Source organism: Stegostoma tigrinum, chromosome 5 (assembly GCF_030684315.1).
Source record: "Stegostoma tigrinum isolate sSteTig4 chromosome 5, sSteTig4.hap1, whole genome shotgun sequence".
Taxonomy (NCBI): domain Eukaryota; kingdom Metazoa; phylum Chordata; class Chondrichthyes; order Orectolobiformes; family Stegostomatidae; genus Stegostoma; species Stegostoma tigrinum.
The window spans coordinates 130,555,212-130,577,660 of record NC_081358.1 but is presented as its reverse complement, the minus strand read 5'-3'; the positions used below and the strand labels follow the sequence as shown (position 1 = coordinate 130,577,660).

Here is a 22,449-nt window from a genome sequence, read left to right as displayed (position 1 = left end):
TCTTGGCTAAATCTGAAATATAAACCTATTGCACTCGAGATAGGAGATAGTTTTAAGATTGTTAACGATCAAGTGTGAGGAGTTTTCTTAGAAGATCCAGTTCAGAAGTGTTTGGTTAAAATCCCGAAGGAGTTATTAAACCTGAATCTGCAGCATTGTGTATTTGTGTTTCAGTGTGAGACCACCTCATTAAAACCAAAAAAGTAAAAAATGAGATTTATCAAGCCAAATTTCAGCCTGGGATTGGACGTGGCCTAATAGCATTAACTGGGATCAGAGCATTGTGTACAATATGCAACTTAAAATGATCGCAGATGAAGGAATAGGTGAGATATTTGGGAGGAAGCATCTGAGGAAGGGTCACTGGACCCAAAACGTTAACTCTTTTTTTCTCCTCCACAGATGCTGCCAGACCTGCTGAGCTTTTCCAGCAACCTTGTTTTTGTTCCTGAGATATCTGGGCTTTTTCTCAGGCTCTACTCCAATCTTTTGAGGATTCTTCTATTGCTGACACTCAGAGAATGAGGTAGACAAATACTCACCACTTGCTGCATTGGTGACGGACTATTTTTCCTGCTGCATAATCCCTATATCGATCCTCCTTTGAGATATTAGTGATCCAGGGGATTGTGGAGCTCAGTAAGGAGCAGTGACATTCCTCAGGAGATACACACATCCCATCCTGTAGAAGCTGCTCAACAACATCAACAACCACCAGTCAGCCAGGAATTGTGACGTATAATCAGAATTAGTTATAACTGCAAAGAGCAGGAGTTTTATTTGTGGTGACCAATTTGGAGCTGATCATGTTGCCAAATCATTGACAGGCAGCAGGGCAGTATTGACAGGGAAGTTTAAAAAAGCATACTGACTGGTTGCGTTCAAAGCAAGCTGGAAATAAAAGCAAAGACATTATTTTGGAACTTTATAAAGGGTTCGTTGGGATTCAACTGAAGTATTTTGGACATTGGATATTTTGTAAGATGTGAGCATCAATGGCAGTTCCAGTACTGATCCCTGTGGAATACCACGGGTCACAGATCTCCAGTCAGAAAAGCACCTTTTCACCATTGCTCCCTGCCTTCTGTGACACAACCAGTTCTGTATCTAACTTACCAGCTGAATGTGGATCCCATGTGACTTCATCTTTTGTATCAGCTGGTCATGAGAGATCTTGTCAAGGCTTTGCTAAAGTCCAAATAGACAACATTGATCGCCTTACCCTCATCAATCATCTTCATCACTTTCTCAAAAAATAAACTCAATCAAATTTGAGAGATAGAACCTCTTCCTCACAAAGCCATGCTGCACGTCACAAAAAAATCCATATTTGTCCAAATGCAATTAAATCCTATTCCTAAAAATCTTTTCCAATAATTTCTCTATCACTGACACAAGCTTACTGGCCTGTAATTGGCCTGTTTTTGTACAAGCCCCCTGCAATTTTCTCATTGGCCTCCCTCAGTATTCTGGGATTGATCCTATCAACTCAAGTTCCTCCTTAATGCTTTTCAAAATACCTTTTTTTTATGTTGACATGCCCTAGAATATCAACATACCCCTCTCTGGGCTGACATTCCACCATGTCCTTTATCTTTGTGGATACAGATGGAAAGCATTCATTAAGGATGTCATCCATTTCCTCTGACTCCACGAATAAATTCCTTCCTATGTCCTTGAGTGGACCTACCCTTTCCCTAGCTTCCTCCATTATGATCCTTTGTAATTGATAATTACAAGAGGGCTTTGGGAGCTCAGTCTTTGTGTACATTTAGATTACTAGTGATGGACAGGGTTATGGGGGTAGGATTGGTAAAAGTGTCTTTTTGAAGCATGAAATGTTTGATCAACGATGATTGTGTTCAATTGTGGAGCTGGCTCAATGGACTGAATGGCCTATTCCTGTTCATATTGACGGATGGGCAATAAACACTAGCCTCATCACAACCTATGAACAAACAAAGAAAAAGTGCTACTTATCATTCAAGGCCTGAATGTTCCCTGGGATATGATAAAAAATACACTGCTGTGCTTCAATAGCTTAAAAGAAATATACCCTTCTAATAGCAGGATAACCCAGGCTGTTTATTTCAGGATATTTCACACAGTGGCTGAGTAGACACATTCCACATAAGGTTCAGCAATTAATAAAAAAATTATTAACTGGATGTGAGTGTCGCTGGCCAAGAAATTCTTGCAAAACTCTAATTGTACATCAGATGGTGGTGAGTTGCCTTCTCAAAACATTGTAGTGTGCTACAGGTTGTCCCACAGTGCCCTTACAGAGAGAATTCCAGTATTGTGATTGAACAACAATGAAGGATCAGCGATATATTTCCAAGTCAGGACAGTGGGGGGCCTGGAGGGGAACTTGCAGGGGGTGGTGTTCCATTGTATCTGCTGCCCTTGTCCTTCTAGATGGAAGTGGTCCTGTGTTTGGAAGGTGCTGCCTGACGATCTTTGGTGAATTTCTGCAGTGCATCTTGTAGATAGTACATACTGCTGCTACTGAGCGTCGGTGGTGGAGGGAGTGAATGTTTGTGGATGTGGTGTCAATCAAGCGGCTGCTTTGTCCTGGATAGTGTTGAGCTTCTTGAGTGTTGTTGGGGCTGCACCCATCCAGGCAAGTGGGGAGTATTCCATCACACTCCTGACTTGTGCCTTGGAGATGGTGAACAGGCTTTGGCGAGTCAGGAGGTGAGTTACTCGCTGAGGTATTCCCAGCTTCTGGCCTATTCTTGTAGCCACTGTGTTTATGTGGTGAGTCCAGTTGAGTTTCTGGTCAATGGTAACCCCCAGGATGTTGATAGTGGGGGATTCAGTGATGGTTACACCATTGAAGGTCACGGGGGTGGTGGTTAGATTCTCTCTTATTGAAGATCGGCAATGTCCAGCATTTGTGTGGAACAAATGTCACTTCCCACTTGTCAGCCCAAGCCTGGATATTGTCCAGATCTTGTTGCATTTGAACACGGACTGCTTCAGTATCTGAGGAGTTACGAATGTTGCTGAACATTGTGCAATCATCTGTGAACTTCCCCACTTCTGACCTTATGAAGGAGGGAAGGTCATTGATGAAGCAGCTGAAGATGGTTGGAATCAAGAAAAACTGGTTGAATGGTGCCTGATTGTCTTAAAATCTTTCTGGTTCATTGATGTCCTTTATAGAACCTGTTGTCCTTGCTAGGTGATTGGAGAGTCAAGAACCAGTAGTGACAGCCTAAGGATAAGGGGTAGGCCTTTTAGGATTGAGTTGAGGAGAAATATTGTCATCAGAGAGTGGGGAGCCTGTGGAATTCTCTGCCACAGAAAGCGGTCAAGGTCAAAACACTAAACATTTTCATGAAGGAATTACATGACTAACGGTAAAAGAGGGAACAGGAGACTGAGTTGGATGCTCAACTATTGTCATATTGAATGGTGGAACAAGCTCAAAGGGCAGAATGGCCTACTCTTGCTCCCATCTGCTAGTGTTCTACCTGGTCTGGCCTGCAGGTGACTCCACACACTCAACAATGTGGTTGGTACTAAATTGCCCTCTAAAATGACTGATCAAACCAACTGTTGCAGGCCCAGCCATTGACACCCACATTCACATGAAACAATGCATAAGCCAATACACTCACTTGGTATTATTGAACCAAACAGACCCACCTGTCCCAGTGGGCAAAGACATCCAGGCTCACAGGTATCCTGCCGACACTCTGTTTCAGACCGAAGGTCTGAGCAGCTATGAGGGCAGATGTTGGCACATTCACTGAAGGTCTGGTTTTGTGGACAACCTGAAAAACAAGTAGATGAGATGTTGACCAAAGGCCACTGTAACAATACTCCATCTCCATAAAGCAACAAATCTATTCTACAATGGACCAAGAGTGCAATAACACCTTGAATCAGCGCAAAGTTTTTCTGCAGTTACACCTAGAATATTTGAATTGAACCTGCCCGCTTCCCGACACTCTCAGACAGTACATTCCAGACCCTAACCCCTTGAGTGAACCTGCTGCGCCACACTATCTCTATTTATTTCCAAGCTCCCTTCCCCCTCCCCCTTCCCAGTTCTGATTATAGTGTAAACTCGAAACATTGACTCTCCTGCTCCTCTGATGCTGCCTGGCCTGCTGTGTTCCTCCAGCTCCACACTGCATTGACTCTGACTCCAGTATCTGTAGTTCTTGCTATCTCCTGCTGTCAGCAATCTCTCTCTCTCTCTCTCTCTGTCTCTGTCTCTGTCTCTCTCTGGACTCGATCGCCATCTACCCACTCACAGCTTCTCCAACCAACACCCCTCTCTCCAATCCTTTTATCACCAGAAGTACCACTTTTTCCTCGCCGCTGTCAGTTTTCAAGGAGGATCACTGGGCTTGAAACATTAACTGTTTCTCTCTCCACAAAGTCAGAAGTCACACATCACCAGGTTACAGTCCAACAAGTGCACTTCACCTGATGAAGGAAGTCACTCTGAAAGCTTGTTTTCAATTAAACCTGTTGGACTACAACCTCTGTCATCTGACATCTGACCTTGTCCACCCCAGTCCAACACTAGCACCCCACATTATCTGTCTGCACAGATGCTGCTGAATTTCTCTAGCAATCTCTGGTTTTGGTTCTTTCAGATAGAGTCATAGAATCATACAGCACAGAAACAGACCCTTTGGTCCAACTACATGCCGAACAGGTTTCCTAAACTGAGCTAGTCCCATTTTCCTGCATTTGGTCCATATCCCTCTAAACCGTCCCTATTCATGTATCTGTCCAAATAACTTTTAAATGTTGTAATTGTATCCACCTCTACTACTTCCTGTGGCAGCTTGTTCCATACATGCACCCCCCTCTATGTGAAAAAATTGTCCCTCGGGTCTCTTAAATCTTTCGCCTCTCACCTTTAATTTATGCCCTGTAGTTTTGAACTTCCCTAACCTGGAAAAAAGACCTTGGCCATTTACTCTATCCGTGCCCCTAATAAATTTATAAACCTTTATAAGGTTACCCCTCAGCCTCAAATGTTCCATGGAAAATAGCCCCAGTCCATTCAGTCTCCTTGCATAGCTTAAACCCTCAATTCCTGGCAACATCCTTGTAAATCTTTTCCGTACCCTTTCCAGTTTAATAACATCCTTTCTACAGCAGGGCAACCAGAAACGTAAGCAGTATTCCAAAACTGGCCCAACCAGTGTCCTGTACATGATGCAACATGATCTCCCAACTTCTGTACTCAATGCTCTGTCACCACCCTGTCTACCTGTGATGTCACTTTTAAGGAACTATGTACCTAACCCCTTGGCTTCTCTGTTTGACAATACTCCCCAGGGCCCTACCATTAACTTACTAAAATGTAACACACTGCATTTTGTCTACTCCATTTGCCATTCCTCGGCTCACTGGACAGTTGATCAAGTTTCCTTGGTAGTCTCAGATAACCTCCTTCACTGTCCACTGTACTACCAATTTTCATTTCATCCACAGACTTACTAAGCATGCCTCTTATATTCACAGCCAAATCATTATATAAATGACAAACAGCAGTGGGCCCAGCACTGATCATTGTGGCACACCGCTGGTCTCAGGTCTCCAGCCAGAACAACAACCCTCTACCACCACCTCTGTCTCCAACTTTTGAGCCAATTTTGTATCCAGTTGTATCCATAGTTCTTTGTTTTATTTATGTGTTCAATTGGTCTGCCATCTCATTGTTCCCGGTTTTAACTTCCCCTGTTTGTGACTGCAAGGGGCTTAGGTCTGACTTCAATATTTCCCCTTCACCCATCTGTACAAGTTATTACTGTTAGTTTTTGTGTTCCCACAAGCTTACTCTTGAACTCTATCTCTCCTTCACCCCAACCCCTCACCCCCTGCAGCAGCCGCCCTCCCCGACCCCCCCAATCAATCTCTTTGCCCTCTGCTGCCATCTAAACTATTCCCAATCTTTTTTAGGGATAATGGGAACTGCAGACGCTGGAGAATCCGAGATAACAAAGTGTGGGGCTGGATGAATACGGCAGGCCAAGCAGCATCTTAGGAGCACAAAAGCTGATGTTTCGGGCCATCCCCCTCTCTGATGAAGTGTCTAGGCCCGAAACGTCAGCTTTTGTGCTCCTAAGATGCTGCTTGGCCTGATGTGTTCATCCAGCCCCACACTTTCTTGTCTTACATCTTTTTAGAACTAATTTATATTCCCCTTCCATGGATCTCATACTGTCCCTCACACTATCTAATGTTATTCCCTCCTTAACCATCATCAGGCTACCTTTCCTGTTTTATTTTTCTACCAGGCAGGAAGGAACGATTGTTACAGTTCATCAATGCACTCTTTACATGTTTGCCATTATCTGCCCACCAGGATTTCTTTAAGTAACACTCCTCAATCTAGCACAGCGAATTCGTGCATCACACCATTGCAACTTCAGTAAGGCGTTTGATAAGGTTCCCCATGGCAGGCTGATGGAGAAAGTGAAGTCCAATGGGGTCCAGGGTGTGCTAGCTAGATGGATAAAAAACTGGCTGGGCAACAGGAGACAGAGGGTAGTAGTAGAAGGGAGTTTCTCAAATTGGAGACCTGAGACCAGTGGTGTTCCACAGGGATCTGTGCTGGGACCACTGTTGTTTGTGATCTACGTAAATGATCTGGAGGAAGGTGTAGGTGGTCTGATCAGCAAGTTTGCAGATGACACTAAGATTGGTGGAGTAGCTGATAGTGAAGGGGACTTTCAGAGATTACAGCAGAATATAGATAGACTGGAGAGTTGGGCAGATAAATGGCAGATGGAGTTCAATCCGGGCAAATGTGAGGTGATGCATTTTGGAAGATCTAATTCAAGGGCGAACTATACAGTAAATGGAAAAGTCCTAGGGAAAACTGATGAACAGAGAGATCTGGGTGTTCAGGTCCATTGTTCCCTGAAGGTGGCAATGCAGATCAATAGGGTGGTCAAGAGGGCATACGGCATGCTTTCCTTCATTGGACAGGGTATTGAGTACAAGAGTTGGCAGGTCATGTTACAGTTGTATAAGATTTTGGTTCGGCCTCATTTAGAGTACTGTGTACAGTTCTGGTCACCACATTACCAAAAGGATGTGGATGCTTTGGAGAGGGTGCAGAGGAGGTTCACCAGGATGCTGCCTGGTATGGAGGGTGCTAGCTATGAAGAGAGTTTGAGCAGGTTAGGATTATTTGCATTAGAAAGACGGAGATTGAGGGGGGACCTGATTGAGGTCTACAAAATCATGAGGGGTATAGACAGGGTGGGTAACAAGAAGCTTTTTCCCAGAGTGGGGGACGCAGTTACTAGATTACAATAAGTTCAAAGTGAGAGGAGGAAAGTTTAAGGAAGATATGCGTGGAAAGTTCTTTACACAGAGGGTGGTGGGTGCCTGGAACGTGTTGCCAGCGGAGGTGGTAGATGCAGACACGTTAACGTCTTTTAAGATATATCTGGACAAGTACATGGATGGACAGGGAACAAATGGACACAGACCCTTAGAAAATAGATGACAGGTTAGACAGTGGATCTCGATCGGCGCAGGCTTGGAGGGCCGAAGGGCCTGTTCCGGTAATTTTCTTTGTTTTTTGTGCTTTTGTTCCTCAACTTAGGTTTAGTCTCAGAATCAACAACATCTCTCTCCATCTTGATGAGGAATTCTAGCATGTTATGGTCACTCATCACAAGAGGCCTCACACACTAGATGGCCAATTATTCCTTTCTCATTACACAGTACCCCTCTAGAATGGGCTGTCTCCAGTTAATTTGTAACTGTATTAGTTCAGAAAACTATCTTGCACACACTCCAGGAATCCCTCTCTACTGTATTTCAAATCTCCAGGTGTTTTTTTGTGACTGTTTCTCCGCATTTACTGTATCACAGGTCTCCTTACTTTGATCGCCTGTCATACCCACCTGAACAGGGCATCTGGTTGCATTCCTCTGTCTGCTTCATCTCTCCTTGGCAGGGTAGGCTTCCTCCTGACTCTCCACAACTCCGAATGCGGCTCCGCAGTCCAGGCCCACAGCTGGCGGAACACTCGCTCCACATGGACCAGCTGCTCAGCTCTAAACATTGTGATTCACTACAGTCAAATGTCCCATTGACACACGTACTGCAAAACAATAAAAACATTCTTTACAACAAAAAAGGGTTGAACCCAACAATTACATTTGCACAGAGCTGGAACAGGATAGCTGCACAAAGATTGGTTTCTACAAACATAAGAAGTGGAAGCAGGAGTAGGCCTTTCTGCCCCTCGAGCCTGCCCCACTATTCTGGAAGATAGTAGCTGATCTGCCCCAGGCTTCAATTCCTCTTTAGTTTCAACTCTTGACAGTCATGAAATCTCCCATACTTCAAAACTCTACTTATCTCCTCTTTAAATACTGTCAGTGACATACTCTCCACAAACCCCAGTGGATGGAGAATTCCAGACATTCACTCCCCACTGGGGGGAGAAATTCATTTACATTTCCGTTTTAAATGGGATCTATCTATTCCTCCATTTTTACGTAATGAGACAGTGTTAGCAAACCTCCAGTCCTCACCTTTGGCCATCAAAGGATTGAAAATTAATGTCAGGGCCCTGATGTTTCCTCCCAAGACTGCCTCAACAATCTGGAATACATCTTATCTGGGCCTGTAGGTTTATCCATTTTCTTACCAATTACAAAACCCTCTAGTGCCTCCTCTCTCTATATATTAATTTCTTCTAATATTCTACAGTCCCACACCCTCATGCCTGTACCTACAACCTCTGTGAAGACTGATGCAAGGTATTATTGAGGACTGGGCCCATGTCTTCAGACCTACACATAGATTCGCTCCCTCATGGTGCCTAGTCCTTCCCTAGTTATTCTTTGGCTGTTTGTATGTTTAAAACTCCTTGGGTTTTCCTTCACTTTACCCACAAACCTTTCCATGCGGTCCCTTTACCTTCCTAATTTCCTTTGTCTGTCACCAACCACAAATTAGAGGAAACCTTCAAGACCATCAATAATACCCTTTACTGGCAAAACATTCACAAATGAGGAGGAAAACAACAGCAAACTGCCATTCCTAGACGTCACAGTAGAGCGAACAGCCAGTGGGGAACTTCAAACCAGCGTCTACAGGAAAACAACACATACGGACCAAATACTGAACTACAGGAGCAACCATCCCAACACCCACAAACGAAGCTGCATTAGAACATTATTCCAATGAGCCACCACACACTGCAGCACAGAGGAACTACGCGTAGCAGAGGAAAATCACCGATACAGCGTATTCAAAAAGAATGGGTACCCTATGAACACAGTCCGCCGATTCCTCAGCAACAAACCCAAACAAACAGACAAAACACGCCCAGAAACCATAACCACTCTCCCCTACATCAAAGACATTTCCGAAATGACTGCCAGACTACTCGGACCTCTTTGCATCAGGGTAGCCCACAAACCCACCAACACACTAAAACAGCAGCTAATGAACTTAAAAGACCCTACACAGACAACAAGCAAAACGAACGTCATCTACAAAATACCCTGCAAGAACTGTGACAAACATTACATTGGACAAACTGGCAGAAAGCTAGCCACCAGGATACATGAACATCAACTAGCCACAAAACGACATGATCCACTATCACTCGTATCCTTACATACAGATGAGGAAGGACACCACTTTGATTGGGACAACACATCCATCCTAGGACAAGCCAAACAGAGACACGCACGAGAATTCCTAGAAGCATGGCATTCCAACGGGAATTCCATCAACAAACACATTGATTTGGAGCCAATCTACCATCCGCTGAGAAAAAGAACAGGAAATGACATCACCAATGCAGGAAATGACATCACCAACCCAAGGAAACCTAACCAGATAAATAGAAAGCGGGACATAACACCAGCGCTTCACCAGAGGCTCACTGATGATGTTACCTAGAATGGTGACGAAATGTCTGAAAACTAACCTTCCAGCTCAGCGAGCAAACTCACATCCAGAACCTCAACCTGAGCTACAAATCTTCTCAAAACTCGCCACCCCCTCCATCCACTATTTACACTCCTATAGGGACTCTATTGTATCGAGTCTTCAATTACTGCAATACTCATCTCTTTACTTTCCTATTTCTAATCTTTATGCCCCTTGACCTCCAGGGTTGTCCATCCCACTCTTTGTTTTTATGGGAGTATGTTTTCATTATACTCTCAAATATAAAACACGGATACTGGAGATCTGAAATGAAAACAGAAATTGCTGGAGAAACTCAGCAGGTCTTGCTGCGTCTGTGGAGAGCGAAAGAAAGAGTTAACATTTTAGATATGATATCATACTCCCACAAGCCTTTCTGTAATTGGTAAGAGGATCAAGGGTCATGGGGAGAGAGCAGGAGAATAGGGTTGAGAAACATATGATGCATAATCGAATGGTGCAGCAGACTCGATGGACTGAATGGCCAAATTATGTTTCTGTATTTTATGATCTGTGCATTAGTCTTATGCCTCAGGCTCCTTGGATTAAAACATATCCCATTAGTTTTGCTGAGTGTACTTCTTTGTAATCTGGCCAATGTTTCCTGTACCTTTCAGACTTACTCACTCATGTTTCAATTCCATCTCAACTTCTCTCCCTCTGAATTACCTGAAACTTTGGAATTCTATTTCCCAGAAGATTGTAGATTCTCAGCCATTTTGTCTACTTAAGATAAAGTTTGATGGTTTGTTTTTAGGCATTGAGAGATGTATGGAGCTGGTAGGAAGTAGTAGATAAGGTAAAGGATCAGTCACAATTGATAGAGTTGACTAGAGGGGCTGAATGGCCAATGCCTCATTTGCTTTCTTAAGTTTTCATATTTGAGATGTGAAGATGTACACTGAAGACAGTCATACCAGTTGCCACAGGGAATTGAGATACTGTCTCCTGGTTGATATTCCACAGTGTGGTTTGAGGTAGGTGATCCACATCGACAGTCTGACACAGGTACACACTGTGAATCCTGCAGCAACTGACCCCTGGGGCATCGACAACCTGGAGGGAAACATCAAAGTTCAGTCTGACAGATTGGTTCTTAGCCAAGAGGAGGACGAAAACGCCCATTAAACGTCGCCATCAGATTTATTGCCCATCCCTAATTACCCAGACGGCAGTTAAGAGTCAACCATGTTGCTGTGGGCCTGGAGACTGACCAAGACAAATAGATTTCCTTCCCTGAAGGACATTAATGAAACAGATGGTTTTGTTCAATCATAATCAACATTGGTTACACGGTCACCATTAGATTGGCTTTTATTCATAATTTTTATTCAGTTTGGATTTCACCATCTGACACAGAGAGAATCGAACCACATTCCCAGAACGTTAGCGTAGAGCTCTGGGTTACTAGCCTAGTGACGTCACCAGTGCACCACTGCCTCCCATTACATTTAATTCCTTTTCCAGCCACTTTATAAACTTCCTCTTTTAATCCTTTATGAACATGCATTTCTTTTGTCAGTCCTGGTTGACAGACCATTTTGAGGTTTTATAATCCTGAAGGAATATGATATTGCTGTAAATCATGTAATAATTCTTTAAAAACTCTCCATTGTCTCAGAATCATAGCGCATGGAAACAGATCCTTTGGTCCAACTGGTCCATGCCGACCAAGTTTCCCAAAACTGAATTTGTCCCACCTGGCTGCATTTAGCCCTTATCTCTCTAAACCTTTCCTATCCATGTACCTGTCCAAATGTCTTATAAATGTTGTAACTGTACCCATCTCTACCATTTCCTCTGGCAGCTCGTTCCATATACACACGAACCCTCTGTGTGAAAACTTTGCCCCTTTTAGATTTTTCCCGTCTCATCTTAAACCTGTGCCCACTAGTTTTGGACTTCCCTACCCTGGAGAAAAAGACCTTGGCTATTCACCCTATCCATGCCCCTTATGATTTTATAAACTTCTGTAAGGTCACCCCTCAGCCTCCTATGGACCAGTGAAAAAGATCAGAACCTATCCAGCTTCTCCCTATAACTCAAACTCTCCAGTCCTGGTAACATCCTTTCTATGTTCAGTCAGGCCTTTTAATGCATTTCCCAATTAACCTCAGCCACATTGTGTCTCATGTCTTCATAATTTTCCTGATTCAGATTAAAGGCCCTTCCCTCAAATTGACCTCACTCTTAAACTTAAAGTAATATTCTTTCATATTGTGGTCAGTCATTCCTGAATCTTCTTTTACAACAAGATTGTTATTTTTCCCCTTTTAATAACATTCGACCTCGTTCTCTAGCTTGCTCCTATTTTAGATTAGACTAGATTCCTTACAGTGTGGGAACAGGCCCTTCGGCCCAACAAGTCCACACTGCCCCTCAGAGCATCCCACTCAGACCCATTCCCCTATAACCCACAGACCCCTGAACACTACGGGCAATTTAGCATGGCCAATCCACCTAGCCTGCAAATCCTTGGACTGTGGGAGGAAACCGGAACACCCGGAGGAAACCCACGCAGACACGGGGAGAATGTGCAAACTCCACACAGACAGTTGCCCGAGGCTGGAATCGAACCTGGGTCCCTGGTGCTGTGAGGCTGCAGTGCTAACCACTGAGCCACCGGTAACAGCTAGTCTTGATTATTCTTGTTTACCTACCCACCACCCCTTTCTGTCAGTCGCTGACCCTCATTTTGGATGTGTACTATTTTCCTCTCTTTCATGCACCAGTTAAGTTGAATGATACAGATATTTTGCAAAATGTGAGTATGCTAAGGGATTTACAGCCATCCTTTTATATTGTTTGTTGAGAGTTTGGGTTTTCTATGCCCCTAAACTTAATAATTAAAGTTTTTCTGTAGCTACGGGGATTTAAATTTTAAAACAGTTTTTGGGTGAATGGGATTTTTCCACCAAAAATGGACATTTGTTTATTTTAGATTGTCTTGTCACTCAGCCAGGTAAATAATAGGGTCTTGTTAGAAATTATTGGAATACACTATTCCTAAAGCTGAAGGAAATGCCTACAGCTGAGAGAGAAAAGCTTTTGGATTTCAGTTCTTTTATAACTTTGCATATGGAGCAGTCTGGTGGAGTTCTTGGAAACAGGAGGGCTATATAGACCTGTACTCCTGAGAAAAGTAGGGATATAGTCAGCTAGGTTTACTACAGAAGTAGAGTTAGTGTTCATCCCTGACTAGAAATGTTGTGACAAAACTCTGAAGAGGTTACTTAAAGCTGAGTATATTCAGGCTCAGGTGTGATAGCTTCGTGAAGCTGTCATCTGTAGATACAGTCTAAAAGCTGGAGTCACAAGTGACTTAAACTTTCCGAGATGATGGATAGAACATAGAACAATACAGCGCAGAACAGGCCCTTCGCCCCTCGACGTTGTGCCAACCGGTGAACTAATCTAAGCCCCTCCCCCTACACTATCCCATCATCTTCCATATGCTTATCCAAGGACTGTTTAAATGCCCCTAATAAGGCTGAGTTAACTACATTAGCAGGCAGGGCGTTCCATGCCCTTACCACTCTCTGAGTAAAGAACCTGCCTCTGGCATCTGTCTTAAATCTACCACCCCTCGATTTGTAGCTATGCCCCCTTGTACAAGCTGAAGTCATCTTCCTCGGAAAAAGACTCTCACTGTCCACCCTATCTAATCCTCTGATCATCTTGTATGTCTCTATTAAATCCCCTCTTAGCCTCCTTCTCTCCAATGAGAACAGATCCAAGTCCCTCAGCCTTTCTTCATAGGGCCTGCACTCCAGACCAGGCAACATCCTGGTAAATCTCCTCTGCACCTTTTCCAATGCTTCCACATCCTTCCTGTAATGGGGCGACCTGAACTGCACGCAATATTCCAAATGAGGCCGCACTAGTGTTTTGTACAGTTGCAGCATGACATCACGGCTCTGGAACTCAATCCCTCTACCAATAAAACCTAACACACTGTAAGCCTTCTTAACAGCACTATCAACCTGGGTAGCAACTTTCAGGACTCTATGTACATGGATACCAAGATCCCTCTACACATCCACACTACCAAAGGCATTTTACACTTACGTGAGGAATAAGAGAATGGTCAAAGAAAGAGTAGGGCCGATCAGTGATAGCATAGGGAACTTGTGTGTGGAGTCTGAGGAGGTAGGGGAAGCCCTAAATGAGTTTTTTTGTTTCTGTCTTTACGAAAGAAACGAACTTTGTAGTGAATGAAACCTTTGAAGAGCTGGTGTGCATGCTAGAATAGATAGGGATAGAGGAAGCTGATGTGCTGAAAATTTTGTCAAACATTAAGGTTGACAAGTCGCCAGGCCTGGACCAGATTTGTCCTTGGCTGCTTTGGGAAGCGAGAAATGCAATTGCTTCGCTACTTGCGAGGATCTTTGCATCCTCGCTCTCCACTGGAGTCGTACCTGAGGACTGGAGAGAGGCAAATGTAATTCCTCTCTTCAAGAAAGGAAATAGGGAAATCTCCAGCAATTACAGACCAGTAAGTCTCACGTCTGTCGTCTGCAAGGTGTTAGAACGGATTCTGAGGGATAGGATTTATGGCCATCTGGAAGAGCATGGCTTGATTAAATGCAGTCAACATGGCTTTGTGAGGGGTCATGCCTCACAAACCTTATCGAGTTCTTTGAGGAGGTGACTAGAAAAGTTGATGAGGGTCAAGCTGTGGATGTAGTGTATATGGACTTCAGTAAGGTATTTGATAAGGTTCCCCATGGTAGGCTCATTCAGAAGGTCAGGAGGAATGGGATACAGGGGAACTTAGCTGTCTGGATACAGAATTGGCTGGCCAACAGAAGGCAGTGAGTGGTAGTAGAAGGAAAATATTCTGCCTGGAAGTCAGTGGTGAGTGGTGTTCCACAGGGCTCCATCCTTGGGCCTCTACTGTTTGTAATTTTTATTAATGACTTGGATGAGGGGATTGAAGGATGGGTCAGCAAGTTTGCAGATGACACAAAGGTTGGAGGTGTTGTTGACAGTATAGAGAGCTGTTGTAGGCTGCAGCGGGACATTGACAGGATGCAGAGATGGGCTGAGAGGTGGCAGATGGAGTTCAACCTGGATAAATGCGAGGTGATCCATTTTGGAAAGTCGAATTTGAAAGCTGAGTACAGGATTAAGGATAGGATTCTTGGCAGTGTGGAGGAACAGATGGATCTTGGTGTGCAGATACATAGATCCCTTAAAATGGCCACCCAAGTGGACAGGGTTGTTAAGAAAGCATATGGTGTTTTGGCTTTCATTAACAGGGGGATTGAGTTTAAGAGTCGTGAGATCTTGTTGCAGCTCTATAAAACTTTGGTTAGACCGCACTTGGAATACTGTGTCCAGTTCTGGTCGCCCTATTATAGGAAAGATGTGGATGCTTTGGAGAGGGTTCAGAGGAGGTTTACCAGGATGCTGCCTGGACTGGAGGGCTTATCTTATGAAGAGAGGCTGACTGAGCTCGGACTCTTTTCATTGGAGAAAAGGAGGAGGAGAGGGGGCCTAATTGAGGTATACAAGATAATGAGAGGCATAGATAGAGTTGATAGCCAGAGACTATGTCCCAGGGCAGAAATGGCTAACACGAGGGGTCATAGTTTTAAGCTGGTTGGAGGAAAATATAGAGGGGATGTCAGAGGCGGGTTCTTTACACAGAGAGTTGTGAGAGCATGGAATGCGTTGCCAGCAGCAGTTGTGGAAGCAAGGTCATTGGGGTCATTTAAGAGACTACTGGACATGCATATGGTCACAGAAATTTGAGGGTGCATACATGAGGATCAATGGTCGGCACAACATTGTGGGCTGAAGGGCCTGTTCTGTGCTGTACTGTTCTATGTTCTATGTTCTCTATGTTCTACCAAGAATCTTTCCATTGACCCAGTATTCTGCCTTCCTATTATTTTTCCCAAAGTGAATCACCTCACATTTATCCGTATTAAACTCCATTTGCCACCTTTCAGCCCAATTCTGCAGTTTATCCAAGTCTCCCTGCAACCTGCAACATTCTTCCACACTGTCCACCATTCCACCGACTTTAGTGTCATCTGCAAACTTACTAACCCACCCACCTATGCCTGCGTCCACGTCATTTATAAAAATGACAAACAGCAGTGGTCCCAAAACAGATCCTTGAGGCACATCACTAGTGACCTGACTCCAGGCTGAATATTTTCCATTAACCACCACTGGTTGCCTTCTTACAGGAAGCCAGTTCCTAATCCATGATGGAGATTCTGTTTTGGTATTTGAGTAGTTTGGATGCAGTACAAAAGACATATTGGCAAAATGCCAAAAATTTATTTTGTTTGATTTCAATTTACAAAGAATTGCTTTGAAATTAGTGGGCTAATTTTTTGTGGCTTTTTTTGTATTTTTAACTATCTTTGAATTAGTGCTATAAGTAGATAGTCTGGATTATTCTATTCTATCCTCAGTTCTTTTGTGATAACTTTCTGTTTTGTTGTTGAAGCAAACTTTGCAGCATTGTGTGTTTCTGTTTCAGTGAGATACCACTTTGTTAAAATTAAAACAAGTAACAGCATGATCTATCAATCTGGCTTCCAGACTGAGAGATTACTTATCCACATACCGGGCTTGCATCTTCCCTGGAGACACTGCACGTGGTTCCACAGGTCAGTACAGGTCCTTGGACAACGATTTGCACACGACACAAACTCTTTCCCTCGGTCTTCACAGAGCTCTCCTGAAAATTACAATGGTTGGTGAATACACCGAGGCTTTCATGGGTCTTTTAGTTGTCGTCTCATCAGGCAACTAGCAGCTGGACCCATCCTGGAGGAGAATCAGCTACAGTGCAGAAGAAAAGTCATACATTTACCCTGTTTCTCTCTTTTCAGAAGCATCCAGACCAGCTGAGTTTCTCCAACAGCTTCTGCTTTTATTTCAGATCTCCATCATCTGCAGTATTTTGCTTTTATTGCTCGCTTTGAATCAGGAATCCCAGTGTTCAAACCCAGAATGTATTTACTCCAAAAACTGTCAGCTAGCAGGTTGATATCTCATCTCAAGTGTAATAACTGAAATATTGACTACAAAGTAAAGCTTTCTCTACCCTGTCCCCATTAAGCCCACCCAGGACAGGGACAGCACAAGTTTAGATACAGATTGATGCTTCCTCTATGCTGTCTCCATAAACCCTCCCAGGACAGGGACACACAGTGATAGGGACAAAGTAAAGTTGTCCCTATCCTGTCCACATCAAACACTCCCAGGGCAAGTACATGGGTCATATACAGATACATTGTCTATTTATTCAAAGATCATCCAGGAGCCAAAAAATGAACACTGAATTATTTCCATTTAGCATTTCAGTTTCAACACTGAGACAGAGAGGGAAGGAAGTAAGAGAATATACTAACAGCCAGGAGTGTGGACCAGCAGCAAGAGGGGGCAGTGGGTTGATACATTGAAGGGGTCATACTGATCGGGGAGGGATAGCTGCATCTTCAGGGGACTGCTGATTGGGAAAAAAGTCAAAACAGAGAATAACTTCCATCATTTTGATTGGCACTATCACAATGCTAAATAGGATAGGCATCAAATAGATCTAGCAACTCAACACTTGTTATCCATGAAATGCTGTGGGCTATCAACAGCAGCAGAACTATGCTTCATGCAATTGTTAACCTCATGTATTCCCCACTCAACCATTACCATCAAGCCAGGGGTTCAACCCCGGTTCAATGGAGAGCGCACGAGGGCACGCCAGGAGCAGCAGCAGGCACACTTGAAACTGAGGAGTCTACCTGGTGAAGTTACCAAAACAGGAGGAGTAGCAAGTGACAGAGCTAAGCGATCCCACAACCTCTGGATCATATCCAAACTCTGCAGTCCTACCACATCCAGTTGTGAATGGTGCGGAACAATTAAACAACTCACTGGAGGAGAACTCTCCACAAATATCCCCATCCTTAATGATAGAAGATCACAATGGAACAGCACAAATGGTAAGGCTGAAGTATTTGTGGAAATCTTTACCCAAAATTGCCAAGTGGATGATCTATCTCCTCCTCCTCCAGTGGTCCCCAGTTTCATTAATGCCAGCCATCAGTCAATTCTTTTGACAACTGACAAGCAATAAACACATTTTCTCATTGTAGGCTGGTCCAGAATATTAAGTCACATGGAATCCAAGGTGAATTGGTAAGTTGGCTACAAAATTGGCTTGGTCATAGCAGACAGAGAGTAGTTGCGGAGAGGTGTTTTTTCTGACTGGAGGACTCTGACCTGCAATCTGTTTCTGATCACAAGGATCTGGGTGCTGGGACCTCTGTTATTTGTAATATAAATAAATGATTTAGATGGAAATATAGGTAGTCTGATTATTAAGTTTGCAGACAACTCAAAAATGGGTGGAGTTGTGGATAGAGAGGTCATCTGTCAAAGGATACCGCAGGATATAAATCAATTGGAAAGTTTTGTGGAGCTGGATGTGAATTTGCTCACTGAGCTGGAAGGTTAGTTTTTTTCAGACGTTTCGTCACCATTCTAAGTAACATCATCAGTGAGCCTCCGACGAAGCGCTGGTGTCATGTCCCGCTTTCTATTTATCTGTTTAGGTTTCCTTGGGTTGGTGGCGTCCAACATCCAGAACCTCAACCTGAGCTACAAATCTTTTCAAAACTCGCTAGCTTTGTGCAGATATGGCAGATGGAGTTTAATGTGGACAAGTGTGAAGTGATGCATTTTGGGAGCTCAAATGCAAGGATGCAGTAAATGGCAGGATACTGAGGAGAAATGATACAGAAGGATTTTGGGGTGCAAGTCCATAGATCCCTGAAAGTGGCATCAGAAGCTGAAAAAGCATGCTTGCTTTTATCAGTTGGGACATTGAGTATAAAAGTTGGCAAGTCATGTTGCAGCTGTATAAGACTTTGGTCCGGAAACATTTGGAGTATCATGTGTGGTTCTGGTCAACACATGTAGGAAGGCTGTGCAGGATTTGGAATAGGTGCAAAAGAGGTTTACCAGGATGTTGCCTGGGTTGGAGTGCATTGGCGAAAAGGAGAGGTTGCACAAACTTGGATTATTTTTGCTAGAGCAGCAGAAGCTAATGGGTGACTTGTTAGAAGTGCATAAATTATGACAGACATGGAAAATTCTTTTTTTGTCAAATACCAGAGTACGTGGATTTAAGGTGAGAGGGAGAAAGCCAAAAGGAGACATGCGAGGTAATGTTTGACACAGGGGGAGGTAGCTGCCAGTGCAGGTGGTAGGGGCAGAGATAATAGCAATATTGAGCCATTTAGACAAAGGCATGGAATCAAAAGAGACCAGCCTTTGTTAGATTACTTTGGCATCATGGTTAACATATGTTAGAGCAATGGGCCTGTTCCTGTGCTGTACTGTTCTTTGTCTATGTCTAATTCAGTTCAATGCATGTGTTATCTAGAAATGGTTGGAGACACTAGATACTGCAAAAGCTCCAGGCCCTGACAATATTCTGGCAATACTGCCGAAGACTTGTGCCCCAGAACCTGTCACTCCCCTAGCCAAGCAGTCCAGTACAGTTACAACACTGGTATAGAACATAGAACATAGAACATAGAACAATACAGCACAGAACAGGCTCTTCGGCCCTCGATGTTGCGCCGACCTGTGAACTAATCTAAGCCCCACCCCCTACACGATCCCATCATCATCCATATGCTTATCCAAGGACTGTTTAAATGCCCCTAATGTGGCTGAGTTAACTACATTGGCAGGCAGGGTGTTCCACGCCCTTACCACTCTCTGAGTAAAGAACCTGCCTCTGACAGCTGTCTTAAATCTATCATCCCTCAATTTGTAGCTATGCCCTCGGAAAAAGGCTTTCATTGTCCACCCTATCTAATCCTCTGATCATCTTGAATGTCTCTATTAAAACCCCTCTTAGCCTTCTTCTCTCCAATGAGAACAAACCCAAGTCCCTTAGCCTTTCTTCATAGGGCCTGCACTCCAGACCAGGCAACATCCTGGTAAATCTCCCCTTCATCTGCCCGACAATGTGGAAAATTGCCCAGGTGTGTCCTGTACACAGAAAACAAGAAAAATCCTAACCAGCCACTTGAAGTCTACCATCAATCATCAGGAAAGTGATGGAAGGTGTCAGTAACAGTGCTATCAAGCAGCACCTGCTCAGCAATAACCTGCTCAGTGATGCCCAATTTGGATTCCGCCAGGGCCACTCAGCTCCTGACCTCATTACAGCCTTGGTTCAAACATGGACAAGAGAGCTGAATTCCAGAGATGATGTGAAAGTGTCAGCCCTCAGTATCGAGGCTGTATTTGACTGATTGTGGCATAAAGGAGCCCTGGCAAAACTGGAATCACTGGATATTAAGGAATAAACTCTCCGGTGTTTGGAGCCAAACCTGACACACAGGAAGATGGTCATGTTTGTTGGAGGTCAATCATCTCAGCTCCAGGACATCTGTGCAGGAGTTCCTCAGGGTAGTGTCCTAGGCCCAACCATCTTCAGCTGCTTCATCAATGACCCTCCCTCCATCATAAGGTCAGAAGTGGGGATGTTCGCTGATGATTACACAATGTTCAGCACCATTTGTGACTCCTCAGATAATGAAGCAGTCCATGTTCACATCTAACAGGATCAGGACAATATCCAGGTTTGGGCTGACAAGTAGCAAGTAACAATTGCACAACATAAACAGCAGGCTATGACCATCACCAATAGCAGACAATCTAACCACTGTCCCTTGAAATTTGATAGTTTTACTGTCACTGAATCCTCACTATCAAGATCCAAAAACAGAACTGTACTCGCCACATTAACAAGTGGCTACAAGAGCTGGTCAAAAGCTAGGAACAAAGACAGAAATTGCTGGAAAAGCTCAGCTGGTCTGGAAGCATCTGTGCAGAAAAAATCAGAGTTAATGTTTGGGTCCAGTGACCTTTCCTTAGAATGTTCCTGATTTACAGCATCTGCAGTTCTTTCAGGTTTTTTTTTCAGAAGCTGGGAATACCTCAGCGAGTAACTCACCTCCTGACTCGCCAAAGCCTGTCCACCATCTCCAAGGCACAAGTCAGGAGTGTGATGGAATACTCCCCACTTGCTTGGATGCGTGCAGCCCCAACAACACTCAAGAAGTTTGACACCATCCAGGATAGAGCAGCCCCCGCTTCATAGAACATAAGAAAATAAGAACTAGGAGCAGGAGGAGGCCCTCAAGCCTGCCCCAACATTTAATAAGATCATGGCTGATCATTTTGGGACTCAGCTCCACTTACCGGCCTACTCACCATAACCCTTAATTTCTTTACTGTTCAAAAATTTATTTAGCCTTTCCTTAAAAACATTCAGCGCGGTAGCTTCAACCACTTCACTGGGCAGGGAATTCCACAGATTCACAACCCTTTGGGTGAAGAAGTTCCTCCTGACCTCAGTCCTACATCTGCTTCCTTTATTTTGAGGCGATGCCCCCTAGTCCTGGTTTTACCAGCTAGCGGAAACAACCTCCCTACCTCCACCTTATCTATTCCCTTCATAATCTCATATGTTTCTATAAGATCGCCCCTCATTCTTCTGAATTCCAATTAGTATAATCCCAGTCTACTCAATCGCTCCTCAAAATCCAACTCTCCCAACTCTCAAGTCAACTGAGTGAATCTCCTCTGCACCCCCTCCAAAGCTAGTATATCCCTTCCCATGGAAGGAGACCAAAACTGCAAACAGTACTCCAGGTTTGGCCTCACCAGGACCCTATACAGCTGCAGCACAGTCTCCCTGTTTTTAAACTCCATCCCTCGAGCAATGGCAGACAAAGTTCTATTTGGCTTTTTAACCTGCTGCATCCCACAATCCTACTTTTAGTGATTCATGCACAAGGACACACAGGCCGCTTTGTACAGCAATGTGCTGCAATGTTTTACCATTTAAAACAAAGTCCATTTTGCTGTTATTCCTACCAAAGTGGATGACCTCACACTTATCAATATTGTACTCCATCTGCCAGACCTTTGCCCACTCACTCAGACTATCTATATCCCTCTGCAGACTTTCAGTGTCTTCTGCACACTTTGCTCGAGGACTCATCTTAGTGTCATCTGCAAAGTTTGCCACACCACACTTAGTCCCCAGCTCCAAACCATCTATGTCAATTGGCATCACATCCAGAAGCATCCATTCCTTCCACCACTGACGCTCAGTAACAGCAGTGTGTACTTATCTACATGATGCACCGCAGAAATTCACCAAAGATCCTCAGACAGCTCCTTCCAGAACCCATGACCACTTCCATGGTGGAAAAACTACACCATGCTCTTTGCAGTCTTCAACCCATTACCAATGATGATGATGAGTACCATGCCAAGATCTTCAACATGCCTCCAATTCTCGCCTTCAAACAATCACCAAACCTTAAACAGACCATCATTCTCAGCAAACTACCCAGCCTCAGCACAACCCATTTCTACATGATAGCGATTCTATGATTATTATACAAAGCTGTCATGGTAACTTCTGCAAGACATGTCAGAGCATTGACCTGGGCA

The 22,449-nt window shown here is 44.0% G+C and overlaps 1 protein-coding gene across 1 annotated transcript in view; it reads right to left on the bottom strand.

The window, feature by feature from the left end:
- The window catches only part of sspo (SCO-spondin), a 517,250-nt gene that overhangs the window by 38,349 nt on the left and 456,452 nt on the right, over positions 1 to 22,449 (bottom strand). The window contains exons 98-102 of the mRNA XM_059646360.1: positions 16,529 to 16,642; positions 10,860 to 10,998; positions 7,896 to 8,095; positions 3,655 to 3,782; positions 543 to 691 (exon numbers count right to left, since the gene is read on the bottom strand). Of these exons, the coding sequence (XP_059502343.1) occupies positions 543 to 691; positions 3,655 to 3,782; positions 7,896 to 8,095; positions 10,860 to 10,998; positions 16,529 to 16,642 (730 nt within the window). The remainder of the gene's footprint in view (positions 1 to 542; positions 692 to 3,654; positions 3,783 to 7,895; positions 8,096 to 10,859; positions 10,999 to 16,528; positions 16,643 to 22,449) is intronic.